Raw genomic sequence first — 17,189 nt, forward strand, 5'->3', positions numbered from 1 at the left:
ATAGGCTATTCACATAATTTAATTTCAAAACACTATCCAACGTATCAGAAGGTTGTGTAATACCTTAAAAATGGAGAATTATTAAGCAATTTCTGCTGCGTTCTGATACTGATAGTTCCTGAAACTCCTCAGGCTGATGTGGCAAATGAGAGCACTTTGAATTCCAAACAACTAGGCCCCATTTTGGTCCTGAAAATCACTTGCTGTGAACTTGGGCCTTTTTTTTTTTTTTTTTTTTAAATTCTTTTTGGCCCAATTGTTCTGTTGCTGCCAGCTTACATCAGAGAAATTTCCTATGGACTTAAGATTTTGTTCAACTATTAAGTTCTTGGGTGATTTGTTTAGGAAGAAGCATCTGCTGCTTCTTTTCGTGTCGCTCTGCTAAGGGCTTGTAGGAGGCCGAGTTGGTGGAGGATTATTATTGCTGGCAAGGCCGACTTAGGGGTTAACCTTTACACCCCTGTCAGCTGAAGGTCTCCCACGCACAAATCCAGCCCTCCGTACTCTATTCAACAGACCTAAAAATAGGGTCCTAAGTTTAGACCGCAGGATGCTACTTTTAGCTCCCCTTCGCAGAGGAGAGCACCAGTCGCTCAGCCAGAATCCGGAGGGGCTTGCTCCATCGTTTGGGTAACTAGGAGCTCCTGGAATTAAGCCAGTGGTGCCTAGCAAGCGCCCAGGTAGTTCAGGTGTGAGTGAAGCCCTCGAAGCCCAGGGGACCGGATCGGTGTTCTCCTGCGTGGGAGAGGTTAACCATTGCCCAGACCACAGCGACCCGAGACGCCTTCCTGTCCAAAGTCCAAAGTCCGGACGCGGTTGGCAGGGCGCACGGGCACCGGCCCTGCAGGCCTTCTTTGGACGGGAATGAAGGCGGCGGCCAGTTTCCGCGGGCCGACAGCGTCCCCAGGGGTACGAGACGCAGATGCAGTCAGGGCCTGTGGGGGTGCAGACGGGGGCTCGGACAGGCTGCGAGACCGGAGCGCGGGGGGTGGGCGCTCGGCCCGGCGCCAGCCCTTGGGTCGAGAGGCCGCGCCAGGCTCCCCCGCGGGGCGGCTCGCCAGGCGGCCTCCAAGATAAGCCACGCCGCTACCTCGGCCACGGTCCGGTGCCAGGGCCCTTCTCCCCCGGGCTGTGTGGCCCACCCCGCAGCGCCCAGCGCCCAGCGCCCAGCGCCCAGCGCGAGGCACCATTCCAGCGTCTCGGGCTCAAGCCCCTCTACTTCCAAAGTGGTTGGCTTCGCCCAGGAGAGCGCCGGCCCCTTTAAGAACGCGAGGCAAGGACACGTCGCGCGCAGAGGGAGGGGAGACTTACCGCGTCCCCGCGTCCCCGCCTCCCCGCCGCGGCCCGGCCGCAACCAAATTGAGGGGTGACGGGCGGTGAGGAGAGGGCCGGTCGCGGGCTCGCGAGGGGCGGGACTGGGCCTTCGGATCTTCAGGACCTCGAGCATAGCGAGGGGAGGCTCCCTGGGGGGGCAGCACTGGCCCCTTGAGGGCTGTCGGCGCCGACCCTCCCGCGGCCCCCCCGCAGCCGGCTCCGCAGTGGTCTGCTCCGGTTGCCGGGTGCAGGTTTGGGTTCCGGACCGAACGCGGTGTGTTCCCTGCGGGTCGCTGGGGCTCCGCCAGGCCCCGGCCGCGGCCGCTTCGGTTGGGGCAGCCTTGGCGCCATGGAGGGGCCCAGGACTGCCCCTCAGTCGTACGTGGGGCTGGTGTTGGAGGAGCTACGCAGGGTGAGTTCAGGCGCGGTCAGGGTTCCTTGGCCCCGGGGTCGCAGGCGCCTCCTGGTGGGGCGGGGGGGGGGGGGGGGCGGGGGGAGCCGCCGACTTGGGCTTCGCGGTGCGAGCTGTCGGGGGCACAGGTGCTGAAGCGAGTCCTCACCTGCCCGGGGGCTCCGGCCCGTGTCCCAGGCAGGAGCCAGGTTCCTGGGCTGCGTGGATGGTTTTTGGTGTGTGTGGTACAGGGGACCTGGAGATCCGGAAGGTGAAGAGAGAATTTGCCCCAGCGGGATTTTGCAAGGGTGTGTTCAGCGTTTTCGGACTCCTCCAGCGAGTTAGCCCTACGGTCCCGTGACCCAGTCGGCTACGGGGGTCGGTGGCACGTGGCTCTCCCAACTGTGGGAAACTTGAAAAGACTGATCCTCTGAAATGAATCCCTTTGAATGATGGAACTTCTCGTTTCGTCTAAGCGTGCACGGGGAGTTGGGATTGTAATTCTGCATTTTCTTCTACTCAAGAGTGCTCTTTTGAGATACTTTACCATAAGTGAGATTGTTCTTTGCTTCTTTCTCTAGGTGCAGGTAAAAGGTCGTGCTGATGTAAAATCTGGAGATACTGAGCTCCCAGTGCTCAAAGTGTTTTTAGTTGTTTTGTTTTTTTTTTAAGGTCAGTTTATAACAGGTTGCATGGATTTTTCTCTCCTGAGTGTTTTTGGTGTCTTCGTTGACACGTGTAGGGTCATTTATATCTTGTGTTTTAGACTATTTGCATTAAAAATCTAAAAAGTCTTTTAAAATATTGGGGCAGTTATGATTTTTTGTTGTTGTTGTTGTTGTTACCTAAATTAAAAAGGACTGTTGTCATGGTATTCAGTTGTTCAACCAAGTGTGTCTAGTGATGGTGTGTGTGTGTGTGTGCGTGTGTATGACAATTCTCTGGAGAATCTAAATGAACTGAGTTTGGGCTCCTAGTATCATGCTGTCTGGTAAGGGAGAGAAGACAAAAAAAAAAAAAAACCAGTACAAAGTAGAAACATTAATTGCTTACCAGAGTATACGCAAAAAGTGCTGGGGAGATTGAGGAGTGGGAGAGATTACATTTTCTTGAGTATTTAGGAAAACAGAATAGCTTAAGCAGAGGGGACATAAAGAGCATTGTGTGTGCATGGAACTCGGAACTGTTTTTCTAGAATACAAAGTGGGCTCAGGGAATGATGTGCAGAGATGCTTGCTGGAGACGTAAGTAGATTCCAGTTGATGTAGGTGCTGGAGAGCATTCGAAGAATTTCAGTGTTACTAGATTTTTGGTTTAACTAACTAGCTTCCTGATAGTAGCGTGTAGGTTAGATGTAAGGAAAACAGAACTAGAAATGGTGTAGGGGAGAGATGACAGAGTAGTCAAGTAGCGGTAAAGAAGAGGGTACTGAATGAGAAAAAAATATTTAGTGGTTAAGAGCAAAAATGGGTAGGATTTTGCTGATTGGATGTGAAGGATGAGAGAGAGAAGGAATCTAGAATGACTTCCAGGTTTCTGGCTATGGCAACTTATTCACTGAGATAAGGTGGAACAAGGGATGATTTCAGACTGTAACATATTTCCTGTTCATCACTAAAAGCAATAATCAAAACTTAGTTTTTTTTTTTTAATTTTATTTATTTATGATAGTCAGAGAGAGAGAGAGAGAGGCAGAGACACAGGCAGAGGGAGAAGCAGGCTCCATGCACCAGGATCCCGATGTGGGATTCAATCCCGGGTCTCCAGGATCGCGCCCTGGGCCAAAGGCAGGCGCCAAACCGCTGCACCACCCAGGGATCCCCCTCAAAACTTAGTTTTTATATGACTGTGAATGGAGAGACACATGGAGAGGGGTGGCCTAGCCAGATTTTGCAGAATTTTTTCTGTAAATGTATCTTCATATGGATGGTTTCTTTGCTAAAAAACACTTGTGTTTACCACAGGGGCCTGGGGCCTAGAATGGCACAACACTGTTCTGCTTTAAATGTTTAAAAAAAAATGTCTTTTTTTTTTAAAGATTATTTATTTATTCATTAGAGACACACAGAGGGAGAGACCTAGGCAGAGGGAGAAGCAGGTTGCCTGTGGGGAGCCCAATGTGGGACTCGAGTCCAGGACCCCAGGATCATGACCTGAGCCAAAGGCAAACACTCAACCACTGACCTACCCGTGCATTCCAAGATTAATTTTTTTTTTTATTAAACTATAATTCACATAACATGAGATTCATCCTTTTTTAGTGTCCAATTCGGTGATTTTTCTTTGGATAATCACCCTATAGTTTAGCCATCACAATTCCAGAACATTTCCATCACCCCAGAAAGAAACCCTGTACTTATTAGCAGTTATTCCCAATTTTCCCCTCTCCATCCCTTGACAATTACTAATTTACTTTCTGTCTCCATGAATTTGTCAGTTCTGTATATTTCATGTAAATGGAATCATGTAATATGTAGCTATTTGTCTATGGCTTCTTTTACTTAGCATGCTTTCAAGATTCATCTCAAGTAATAGTACTTCATTCCTTTTTATGACTGAAAAATATTCCATGGTATGGATATACCACATACCACATTTTGAGTATCCATTCATAGTTCATGGACATTTGCATTGTTTTCACTTTTTTGCCTATTACGATTAATACTGCCAAGGACATACATGTATAAATTTTTTGTGAATGTTTTCAGTTCGCTTGGGTATATTCCTAGGAGTAGAATTACTGGTTCATATTTATCATATGTTTAACTTTTTGAGGAGCTGCCAAATTGTTTTTCACAGAGGCTGCAGCATTTTACATTCCCACTGGCAATTTTAAGAAGGTTCTTATTTTTCAAATCCTCTCCAACACTTTTTTTTTTTTTTAAAGATTTTATGTATTTATTTGACGGAGAAAGCATAAGACAGAGGGTGAGGTAGAAGTAGGCTCCCTGCTGAGCAAGGAGCCTGATGTGCAGCTTGATCTCTTTGAAGTATGAAGATCTTAAATTTTGATGAAAACTAATTTTTTTTTTTGGTTGTTTGTGCTTTTGGTGTCATATCTAAGAAACCATTGCTTAAAATAAGGCCATAAAGTTTTCGTACAGCTGTGATTCCTTTTAAGAGTTTAGCTCTTACATTAGAGTCTGTGATTCATTTTGAGTTAATTTTAATTTTTTTAAAGATTTTATTTATTCATGAGAGAGACAGAGAGAGAGGCTAAGACATAGGCAGAAGGAGAAGCAGGCTCTCTGCGGGGAGCCTGTTGTGGTACTTGAACCCAGGACCCTGGGATCATGCCCTGAGCTGAAGGCAGACACTGAACCACTGAGCCACTTAGGTGCCCCTTTAATTAATTTTTATATATGATATGAGTATGGCTCCAGATTCATTCATTCCTTTGCATGTAGATATCTGCTTGTCCCAGTAACATTTGTTGAAAAAACTGTTCTTTGTTCATTTGTTTTGGTATTGCTGTTCAAAATCAATTGACCATAAATTTATTTCTAGATAATTATTTTTATTCTATTGATATGCCTATTCTTAAGCCATTACTAAACTATCTTAATTGTGATAGCTTTGTAGTAAACTTTGAGATTGGGAAGTATGAGTGGTCCGTCCAACCAACATCCCTTCCCCTTCCCCTCCCCTTCCCCTTCCCCTTCCCCTCTTCATGGCCATACAACTATAGAGAAGAAAATGCTATACCTTGCATTTTTCCATGAATTTTAGGAGCTGCCTGTCCATTTTTGTAAAAGAGACAGTTGGAATATTGATAGGGATTGCATTGATTCTATAGATCACTTTGGGGGAATATTGCCATCTTGACAATATTAAGTCTTACAGTCTATCAACCTATCAACTTGGGACATCTTTCCATTTGTTTAGAACTTAAATTTCTTTCAACAGTGTTTTGTAGTTTTCAGAGTGTACGGTTTGCAAACTTACTTTGTTAAACTTATTCCTAAGTCTTTTATTATTTTTATGCTATTGTAAATGGAATTCTTTCTTTCTTTCTTTCTCTTTCTTTCTTTCTTTCTTTCTTTCTTTCTTTCTTTCTTTCTTTCTTTCTTTCTTTCTTTCTTTCTTTCTTTCTTTCTTTCTTTCTTTCTTTCTTTTCTTCAGAGAGAACGCAAGTTGGATTGGCAGAGGGAGAGAGAGAATCTTAAGCAGGTGCCATGCCCAGTGTGGAGCCTGATGTGGGGCTCGATCTCATGACCCTGAGATCAAGACCCTGAGATAAAGACCTGAGCCCAGATCAAGAGTCGGGTGCTTAACTGACTGAGCCATCCAGGCACCTCAGTGGAAATGTTTTTTTAATTTCATTTTCATATTAGTCATTGCTATTGTATAGAAATAGGACTCATTTTTTTCTGCATCGATTATATTCTGCAACTTTGCTGAGCTTGTTTATTAGTTCTAATAGTTTCTTATTTAGAATTCTTATTTTAGAATTTTAGGCTTACTTAAGCTTTTCTCTTTATAAGATTTTGTCACCTTCAAATGGAGATAGTTTTGTTTTTTCCTTTCCAATTTAGGTGCCTTTTATTTTTTTCTTACCTAATTGCCCTGGCCAGAACCTCAAGTACAAGTTGAATGAATATGGAGAGAATGGATATCCTTATCTTGTTCCTGATTTTAAGGTGAAAGCTTTCAGTCTTTCATCAATAAGTAAAATGTTAACTATTGGTTTTTCAGAGATGCCCCTTATCAGGTTGAGAAAGTTTCCTTCTGTCTTAGTTTATTGAATGTTTATCATAAAGGATGTTTGGTTTTGTTAAGTATAATTCTTTTTATATGCTGCTAGATTTGGTTTGCCGGTATTTGGTTGAGGATTTTTGCATTTATATCATATATTGATGTTTGGTTTTCTTTTCTTGTAATATTTGTTTGGCTGTCATATCAGGGTAATACTGGCCTCATAGAATGAATTAGGAAGAGTTCCCTCTTCTTTTATTTTTTTTTGGCAGTTTGAGAATGATTGGCATTAATTCTTCTGTAAACCTTCAGTAGAATTTACTGTGAATCCATCTGGTCCTGGGCTTTTCGGTGTTGAAAGTTTTTTTAAAATACAGATTTCTTATGAATTGGTAACTGGGGTAATGTAGGGAGAGGCAGAAATCAGAATAGAGTGGTATTTTTTTTAAGAAGAGGTATAATAAAAGAGGTATAATCAGGTTTATTTAATACAGGTTAATGATCTACAGATAGCAATTTGGAAGGTGTACTTATATGGATCATTGTTATAAAACAGACTTTGGAGAGGAGAATAGACATTAAAGGGTGTTTTTCTAGGTAGAAAGGGCCTAAAAAGAGAAGATTTGTCATACGGGTTTTGGGTTGAACCCTAGAAAGAATCAAACCTGATTAGACTTCAGATTTTTCTTAAAAGTGCATTTTTCTTTTTTTCCCCTACCGTTCTCCTGTGACTGAGTAATCTTGGACCAGGTAACAAAAGAATAACCCCATTGAGTGAGGATGAATAATAAACTGACCCAGGGAAAGATGAAATATAGGAGCAACTATAAAAGCCTTAAGCGTTTTTGTGCCAAAGACTTGCTAGGGAGAGAAGTAGTATAGAAGGGCCATGGTTACAGGATCATGGCTTTTAAAGGAGGATTAATAGAAATAGTTACCTTTACTGAGTACCTGCCCTGCATCTTCAAACAGCATTATTCCCAAGACAGATAAGAAAAGGGAACCATAGAAGTAGGAGAGAGGTATTCAGATTCCAAAATGCTTCATCAGTGGTTTTCAGACTCTTTTTTTTTTTTTTTTTTAACGCTTCTACGCTGCAGATCTCCCCCACTGTGGAGAAATCTTAAATGGAACCCATATACTCTACACACAAAACCTAAACTGGTTGATATCAGTCTTAGAGCACCTGAACTCAGATTCTTTCTTTGGCCTTCTCTCCTCTTACTGTCAGAAGTTGAGGCATATTTGTAGAACTATAGTTTGGAAATCACTGCATTTTATCATAGTGCTATTTTTCATCACTTGGTAAATGAAAATGGCCAGAAAAATAGACTGTAACACCTTCTGTTTGGTAGCTGGCAGCCCATTTCATGAAAGGGTGTTAATAGTGTTTACATAATAACCTTGTACTTATGCTTGTGTCTTAGTTTGTGGGGGCTGCTATAATACAAACATTACAGACTGGGTGTCTTAAACAAGTAACATTGTTCTCAGTTCTGGAGCCTGAGGCCAAGATCGAGGCACTGCAGATCCTGTGTCTGGTGAGGACCCCTTCCTGGTTCATTCATCTCACTATAACCTCACATGGTGGAAAGGTCCAGGGAACTTTGTGTGGCCTCTTTTAAAAGGGCGCTTATCCCATTCATGAAGGCTCTACCCTCATGATCACCTCCCTAAAGTCCCACTTCCAGATACCATCACACTGGGTATTAGGTTGCAACATGTGTATAGCAGTTTGTAATCAATACTTTCTATCAAACATACATTTTTGAGAAGTTAATTTTCTATCAAACATACATTTTTGAGAAGTTAATTTTCTTTGTCTTGAAGGTTGTTGCAGTGTTGCCTGAAGATATGAGACCAGATACCAGTCCCTATGGTTTCCCATGGGAACTGGTGATATGTGCAGGTGTTGTTGGATTTTTTGCTGTTCTCTTGTTTTTGTGGAGAAGTTTTCAGTCGGTAAGTAACTAAGAATATTCATCTGTCTACAAGGTGTACCTTTTAAGCTATTCATGTTGATTACATGTATTGCCATATCCCAGTGTAAAACATCTCTTCATCTTCCTTAAGATGTTTTCTGATGAACAGAAATTCTTGGAAAATTTTGCTTTCAATATTTTAGTTCTTGATCCATCTTGAATACATTTTTTTTTTTTCTGGCATGGAGTAAGGATTCAGTGTAATTTTAACCCCAAGATATAACTGTTTTCCTACGCATCTGCCATGCATATTAGAGTTCCATATTAGAGTTCCACATGTATGTAGATATTTTCTTTATTCTGTTCCATTGTTTATTGTTGAAAGCAGATACATGTATATCATTCTGTATCCATTAATTAGGTCAGGTTTGCTAATGACTGATTTTTGTTCATGTATTCTATTGTTGCCCCCCTTTTTTGTTTTTTCATCTATTCAGGAGGATTTGCCTGAATTTCACTCTCATGATAAATTTATCAGTTTCTTTTTGTAGTTCTGTCAATTCTTGCTTTACATATTTTGAGCTTATTAGGTAGATACCTGTTTAGAATTGCTACTCTTCTTGGTGGATTGAACCTTGTATCAATATCTGGTAACCCTCTTTAAGTTTGTGATGCTTTTGACTTATAGTTTCTTTTCTCTCTTGTTATAGCCATATCAACTTTCTTTTGGGTGGTATTTGATAGGTCTTTTTCCATCTTCTATTTTTTAGCCTTTCTATGGTCTTCTACTTAATGTGTATCCTATGGAAATTTCTTTAATATTTAATCTGAAAATCTCTTTTTTTCACTACTGAGTAGTTTGTAGTTGTCTACATATATTATGATTATTGATGTATTTGGACCAATTTCTTTCAGCTTAGTTTATCTTTTTATTTTTATTTAAAGATTTTATTTATTTATTTATTTATTTATTTATTTATTTATTTATTTATTTACAAGAGACCCATAAGAGAGGCGGAGACATAGGCAAAGAGAGAAACAGGCTTAATGCAGGGAGCCTAATATGGCAGTCAATCCCAGGACCCTGGATCACGCCCTGAGCCGAAGGCAAACATTCAACCGCTCAACCACCCAGGCATCCCTAATTTGATATTCTTGTATAATATGTCTAGGTTTGAACATTTTTTTCTTCTTTTTTAGAATTATCTGGACTCTTTTAATGAGGTGTTTTATATTTTTTTTATTTCTAGGAGATATCTTCTGCATTTTCTGTTTTTTCTTTTTCTTTTTGGGACTATGTTTTTAGATGCTATCCCTTCTACTTCTGCCTTCCATATCTCTTAACTTGTTTTTCAGTTTTTTTGGTTTCCTGTTACCTTTTGAGCTAGTTCCTCAATGTGATGATTCAATTCACTTAATCCTCCTCAATACTGATTCTACTATACCTTGACTTTAAAACTTTTTAAAAACTATAAAAATATTTATCCCTGTTCATCTTCTATAGATGATATAAGTCCCCATTTTAGTCTCCTAAGCCTACTCTCCTTTACAAATGGAATTTTTCCTTAATTTTTTGAGAGAGAGAGAGATGAAAGAAGAAAAAAAGATTTTGTGGTCAGTTTAGATCCATGGACCAGTGGTAACATTTCTCAAACTTAATTTTGGATGTTATCGCTGGGAGAGATGATAATAAGGACTTCTTGAAATAGTTTGTTTTAGGGTCAAATATATTTGGAGTACAATGGGATAAGCGAAATAGAACAGATGTCTTTAAGAGTTATTTCAGGGTCTTTAATGTGATAATATAACACATAGTGTGGCTCCTCAATAGAGAGACTTTACTATGTAGCATTTTTCCCATTGTACAAACAACACTTTCAGTTAATGTATATTCATACTAAGGCAATAAGAAACCAGTTATTTTTCACTTGGTAGTAGAAGTTAAATACATTAGATTTACTTGAATATATATTTGTTTTAATGTAAATTTTGTTAAAAATTTGTTTCAGGTTAGAAGCCGGCTTTATGTAGGTAAGCTCTTTTTTCTATTCTAGATCTCATCATTATTGTTTATAATTTTGAAGCCTAAAGCTATTTATACATGATAATGTGAACTTTCTTTTCAGGAAGAGAGAACAAGCTTGCTGTAGAACTTTCTAGACAAATTGATGAAAAATGTAAACTACTTGAAAAATTTAGCCTTGTTCAAAAAGAGGTAAGATATTTTTAAAAATATTAGTATTCATGTTAAGAGTCAGAGGACTTTATACTTTTCAGTGCCAATATTTCAGTGTAAGTTTATTAATGCTTTGTTTGCAAAGTGTGAGAGTTCAGTTGCTGTTCATATTACTAACCTTATTAATTTTAACCATTATGGTAGGTGTATAATGGTATCTCATTGTGGTTTCATTCTGTATTTCCCTGATTAATGAGGTTAAACACTCTTTTATGTATTTATTGGTCATTTGGATATCATTTTTGTGAAGCTGCCTGCTCGAGGTTTTTTTTTTTAATATTTGAAAAGGTGTGGTTTTTTTCCTTTTTGATAGTAGAATATTTTCTATATTTGAACATGAGCCCTTTGTCAGCAATATGTAGTGCAAATATTTTCCCCCACTGTGTGATTTGCCTTTTTATTTCAGATGGTAAGCCGAAGTTCTTAATTTTAACTTAGTTTAATTCATCAGTCTTATCTTTATGACTGCTTTTTGTTTCTTAAGAATTTTTGTCTACTCAAGGATATGAAGATATTCTTCTGTGCTACTTTGAGAAACTTTGTTTTACCTTTCTCATTTAGTCTTTGTAAAAAGTTTTCTAGGACTGCCATAACAAAATACCACAGACCAGCTGGCTTACCCAACAGAAATTAGTTTTTTCACAGTTCTGGAGGCTAGAAGTCTAAGATCAAAGTGTTGGCAAGTTTGGTTTCTTATGAGGCTCCTCTCCTTAGCCTGCATGTGGCTGCCTTCTTGCTGTTACATGGTGTTACCTCTGTGCAGGTGTCTTTCTCTGTGTCTATCTTTTCCTTTCATATAGGGACACCAGTCAGATTAGATTAGGGGTATCTTAAAGATCTCATTTTAACTTAATCACCTCTTTAAAGGGCCTGTCTCCAGATACAGTCACATTGTGAGGTATTGGGGCTTCAACATATATATTTTGGGGAATACAGATTAACGCAAATGTAATTTCTTTCATTCGTCTGGAATTGAATCTCTGGTGGTGTGATTTGGAAGTCAAGATTCAATGTTTTTTCATACAGATATTGAATTAGCCTGTACAGTTTATTAAAAGACCATGTTTTCCTTTGTTTTGTAGTCCTCTTATATCAAGTGGCCATATATATCTTAGTCTGATTCTATAATCTGTTCTAGTGGTCTTTTTTTTTTTTTTTTTTTTTTTTATTCTTGTGCCAGTATCATGCTGTTTTAGTCTACTGTATTTTTATAACATTTCTTGATAGCTGCAGCATAAACCTCCATGTTTGTTCTTAAAGATTGTCTTGGTGATCTTGGCACTTTGCTATTCCATATATATTTTAAATCAATCATCAGTTTACACATGTAGCATGTTAGAGATTTGATTCGGATTGCATTGCATATATAGGTCAATTTGGAGAGAACTTACAGTTTTACAATGTTGTGTTTTTATCCATGGACTCTAGTATATCCCTCAATTTATGTCTTTATAAAATTCTCTCACTATTGTATACATTTTTCTGTTGAGGTCTTTAACATCTTTTCTTAGATTTATTCTCTGGTATCTGATGGTTATTGAAACTATTCTAAATAGTAAGGTTCATCCATGTTATGTATAGATTTGCCTATTCTGGACATTTCACTTACGTGGAATCATATAATATGTGGTTGTGACTGGCTTTTTTCACTTACATTATGTTTTCAAGGTTTATCCATGTTGTAGCATGTATCAGTACTTTGTTTTTTGCCAAATAATGTTCTGTGCCACAATTTAAATATCTCTTTGTCAGTTTGGTTATCCTCTTTTTTGGGTGCTATCAATGATGCTGCTATGGACATTCAAGTACAAGTTTTGTGTGAGTGTATGTTTTTAATTTTGGGGGGTATATATCTATAAATGCAGTTGCTGGATCTATATTTAACTTTTTGAGGAACTGCCAAATTGTTTTCCATAGTGGCTATACCCATGGAGATTCCTACCAGATGTTTGTGAATGTTCTAGTTTCTCCACATCCTTGCTGTCCTCATGAGTGTGAAGAGGTATCTCACTGTAGTTTTAATTTGCATTTCTCTGATGGTTAATTGTGTTGAGCATTTATCTTTTCATGTGCCCATTGGGCATTTATTTATCTTCTCTTGAGAAATGTCTTCTCCGTTCCTTTGCCTATTTTTAAATTGGGTTATTCATCTTTTTATTGAGTTGTAACTTTATATATTATAGATATAGATATGAGCTTCTTATCACATGTGTGAATTGTAAGTATTTTCTCTCATTTCTGTGCATTGTCTCCTTACTTTCTTGGTAGTGTCTTTGAAGCATAAAAGTTTTTAATTTTAAAAAATATTTTATATATTTATTTGAGAGAGAGCTTGAGTAGTGTGGACAGGCAGAGGGAGAGAGAGAAGCAGATTGCCTGCTTAGCCGGGAGGCTGATATGGGCCTTGATATGGGGCTTGATCCCAGGGCCCTGAGATCATGACTTGAGCCGAAGGCAGACACTTAGCTGCTGAACCACCCAGGCGCCCCTAAAAGTTAATTTTGAAAATGCTTGGTTTATTTATCTACTTTTTCTTTTGTTGGTTATACTTTTGGTTTCATATCCAAGAAACCATTGCTTAAAACAAGCTCACAAAGGTTTACACCTGTATTTCTTTCTAAAAGTTTTATGGGATTAGATCTTATGATTAGGTCTTTGATCTGTTTTGAATTAGTTTTTTGTGAATTGTGTGAGGTAGGAATGGGTCCAACCTCATTCTCTGGGATGTAGATATCCAGTTTTTGCTAGCACCATTTGCTGAAAGGACTTTTCCTTCCCCATTGAGCTGTCATGGCACTGTTGTCAAAAATCAGTTGACTGTAATTGTGAAGGTTCATTTGTGGATTCTCAACTCTGTTTCATTGATCTGTTATGTCTGTCTTTATGCCAGTTCCAAACTGTCTTGATCACTGTAGCTTTGTAATAAGGTTTGAAATTATAAATCTGTGAATAGATGAGCTGGAATTTTTTTTAAGAGATTGTATTTTTTGGGCTCCTATGTGATATAGCTGGTTGAGTGTCTGATTCCATTTTGGCTCAGGTTGTGATCTCAGGGCCGTAGGATCAAGCCCTGCATTGGGTTCCATGTTGAGCTTGGAGTCTGCTCGGACTCTCTCTCCCTCCGCCCCCAAAATAAAGAAGTAAATCTTTAAAAAAAGATATTTAAGTAATCTCTACATCCAACATGGGGTTTGAACCAATACCACGAAATCAAGAGTCCTATGCCCCACTGACTAAGCCTGCCAGGCACCCCAGATTAGCTGCAATTTTGATAGGGTTTATGTTGAATCTGTAGATCAATTTAGGGAGTAGTGCTATCTTAACATTAAGTCTCTGATCTGTGAACATGAGATGTCTTTCCATTTACTTGGGTCTTCTCTATTTCAATAATGTTTTGTAGTTTTCAGAGAATAAGGTTTGGGGCACTTGGCTTGGTCATTTGGTAATGCGTGCTAGCTACCCTTGATGTCAGAGTTGTAAGTTCGAGCCCCAGGCTGAATGTAGACATTACGTAGAAATAAAACTTAAACAAAAGAAACAGAATATAATGCTTGCACTTTTTCTGTGTTAACTTTACTCCTACATATTTTATTCTTTTTGTTGCTATTGCAAATGAATTTCATTTTTTATTTGCTCATTGCTGAACTAGTGTTTATTCTCTTGTATTTTTCTAAACATTGTGGAACCTTTAGTGAGGTATCTATCCTTTTATTCCTGATACTGGTTGGTTGTCCATTTCTCTTTATCCTTTATCAGCCTTGGCAGTGGTTTATCAATTTTTTTAATGCCTTCAAAGAACAATCTTTTGGCTTGGTTGATTCTTTTTACTTTGTTTTCTATTTACTTTATTCTTTTTTTTTCCACTTTTTTAAACTTTTTTTTGGTCACTTTCTGGGGTAGGTACTCAAATCATTAAACTTTAACCCTTCTTTTGTAATTTGTGCATTTCAAGCTATAATTTGCTCTGGCTTTCATTAAAACATCTACCCACTATGGTTATGTCATGCTTTCCTGATCATTCAGTATAAAATATTTAAAAATTTTTATTGTGATGTCTTATTTTTATTTTATTTTATTTTTTAAAAAAGATTTTATTTATTTATTCATGACAGACAGAGAGAAAGAGATAGAGAGGCAGAGACACAGGCAGAGGGAGAAGCAGGCTCCCTGTAGGGAGCCTGATGTGGGACTCCATTCCGGGTCTCCAGGATCACACCCTGGGCTGAAGGCAGCACTAAACTGCTGGGCCACCCGGGCTGCCCGATGTCTTCTTTAAACACTAGTTATTTGGTAGGGTACTTACTCATTTCCTAATAAATAGAGATTTCCTAATAATTTATTTTTATTTATTTTTAGTTTAATTTGGCCTAATTCTGTTTATTTATTTATATATTTTTAAAGATTTTTATTTATTAATTCATTAAAATTTATTAATTTATTTATTAATTCACACAGAGAGAAAGAGGCAGAGACACAGGCAGAGGGAGAAGCAGGCTCCATGCAGGGAGCCCGATGCGGGACTCAATCCCCGGTCTCCAGGATCACACCCTGGGCCAAAAGCGGTGCTAAACTGCTGAGCCCCTTGGGCTGCCCATAATTCTGTTTAATTCACAGTATGCTCTCTGTGATTTCAGTCCCTTGTTGTTTGTTGAGACTTAATTTATGGCTTGGCATAGGATTGGTATTGGTAACTGTTTCATGTTTGACAGAAATACATACATTCTTTACCCTTATGTCAGTATAATGCTATTTTACTTACTCTAGTTTTTTGGTATATAAATATAAAAATTAAGTCATTTCTTACTTTTTAAATTCATGGTATCTATTGGTTGTTGAGAGAAGTATGTTTCCCATTTTGATTGTGCATTTGCTTTTCTCTTAATTTTGCCAATTTTATGTATACTGAGGCTATGTTAGATGAATACACATTTAGAATTGTTTTATCTTCCTGGTTAGGTGGAGCTTTTTATCATTATGAAATACCCCTGTTTATCTTTAGGAATTTTTGATTTTCATTTGTTAAGCATTTGCATGATAGATCTTTTCCCATTATTTTACTTTTGTTTGTATAGTTTTGTGTTGTCTCTTTTAAAAATAGTATAGAGTTTTGCTTTTTTAAATCAGTCTAAAAAAATCTTTGTATTTAATGGACTATTATTTCATTTGGAGTCAATGTAATTTCTCATTATTAGGGCTTAAATCTACCATCTGTGTTCTTTTTTCTCTTCCCTCTTGTTTTACTTTTTATTAAAATAGTTTATTTTTCCTTACTTCAGTATTTTCTATATCAGTGGGTTTGTTACTTAGGGATTATTTTATATTCTTTCAATGGTTACCTTAGAGATTCCAATATATATCCTTAATTTATTAATATCTAATATAAGTTAGTGCTGTTACTACTTATTGGATGATATAAAGACCTTAGAATACTTTAATTCCACTTGCCCCTTTTTTGTCCATGTCCTATGATACATATTTGGATTTTTTATATTTCTTTAAACCTCCAAATCATTTTATTACTATTTGAAATAGTGACCATTTATTTGGATTTGTCCACATGTTTATTATTTCCGTTGCTGTTTATTCTTTCCTTCATTTCAGCTGCCATTTGGGATGATTTTTCTTACTTCTGAATACCCTAATCTTTTTCCTTTTTAAAAAAATATTTTATTTTATTTAAAAGTATTTATTTGAGAGAGAGAGAGAGCATGCACAAGCAGGGGCAGAGAGAGAGGGAGAAGCAGACTCCCTGCCAAGCAGGTACCCGACACAGGGCTTGATCCCAGACCTGGGGATCATGACCTGAGCTGAGGGAGGACACTTAACCCACTGAGCCACCCAGGTGCCCTACCCTAATCTTTCCTTTTGTGAAGTACACTGGTGATAAATCCTCCCAGTTTTTATTTGTCTGATAGTGTATAATATACATTTTGTATAATTCTGTTTCTAGAATTCTAAGTTGGCAATTATTTTCTTTGAACACTTTGAACATTTCATTCTACTTCTTTTTTTCCTGCTATATTGTTTGTCAGAGTCAGCTATAAGTTTTATTTAATTTTGGTATCAATTGATGGTATTATATGTTTTAGGTTTTTTTTTCTCTTCCATTTTAAAAATTGAGGTGTAATTTTTGTATAGTTAAATGGACATTTTAAGTGTATTTTGGCAAATGTATTCATATTCACCCGTGTATTTACCATTCCCATTAAGATGGACCATTCCCATCAACATTTTTATCATGCCTTTTTTTTTTTTAAGATTTTAGTTACTTATTCATGAGAGACAGAGAGAGGCAGAGACATGGGCAGAGGGAGAAGCAGGCTTCCTGTGGGAACCCAACGTAGGAGTTGATCCCAGGACCCCAGGATGATGACCCGAGCCGAAGGCAGATGCTCAACCACTGAGCCACCCAGGTGTCCCTCGTGCTCATTTTCAGTCAGTCTCCTACCCTTATTAACAATCACTGTTTTTATTCTAGCACCATACATTAGTTTTTTCTGTTGCAGAGTTTGTATAAATGAAATCATAGTCCTTTGTGTTTCCTTTATCCAAATAATATTATATTTGAAATTAACTATGTTGTTGGATATATTAGTAGTTCTTTTTTTAAAGCTAAGTTAATTTGTATTGT

General features: G+C 38.3%; 1 protein-coding gene across 14 annotated transcripts in view; it reads left to right on the top strand.

Moving 5' to 3' along the window:
* MIA2 (MIA SH3 domain ER export factor 2) overlaps positions 1–17,189 on the top strand; it is a 91,697-nt gene that overhangs the window by 23,720 nt on the left and 50,788 nt on the right. For 9 of the 14 annotated variants that reach the window (XM_038544573.1, XM_038544569.1, XM_038544570.1 and 6 more), the window contains 3 exons: positions 8,231–8,362; positions 10,332–10,353; positions 10,449–10,537. In XM_038544573.1, the coding sequence (XP_038400501.1) occupies positions 8,231–8,362; positions 10,332–10,353; positions 10,449–10,537 (243 nt within the window). Of the gene's footprint in view, positions 1–763; positions 910–1,533; positions 1,727–8,230; positions 8,363–10,331; positions 10,354–10,448; positions 10,538–17,189 lie in introns of those variants that run through there. The other 5 variants (XM_038544574.1, XM_038544582.1, XM_038544575.1 and 2 more) reach the window with 4 other exon arrangements.

Source organism: Canis lupus, chromosome 8, assembly GCF_011100685.1.
Source record: "Canis lupus familiaris isolate Mischka breed German Shepherd chromosome 8, alternate assembly UU_Cfam_GSD_1.0, whole genome shotgun sequence".
Lineage (NCBI taxonomy): Eukaryota > Metazoa > Chordata > Mammalia > Carnivora > Canidae > Canis > Canis lupus.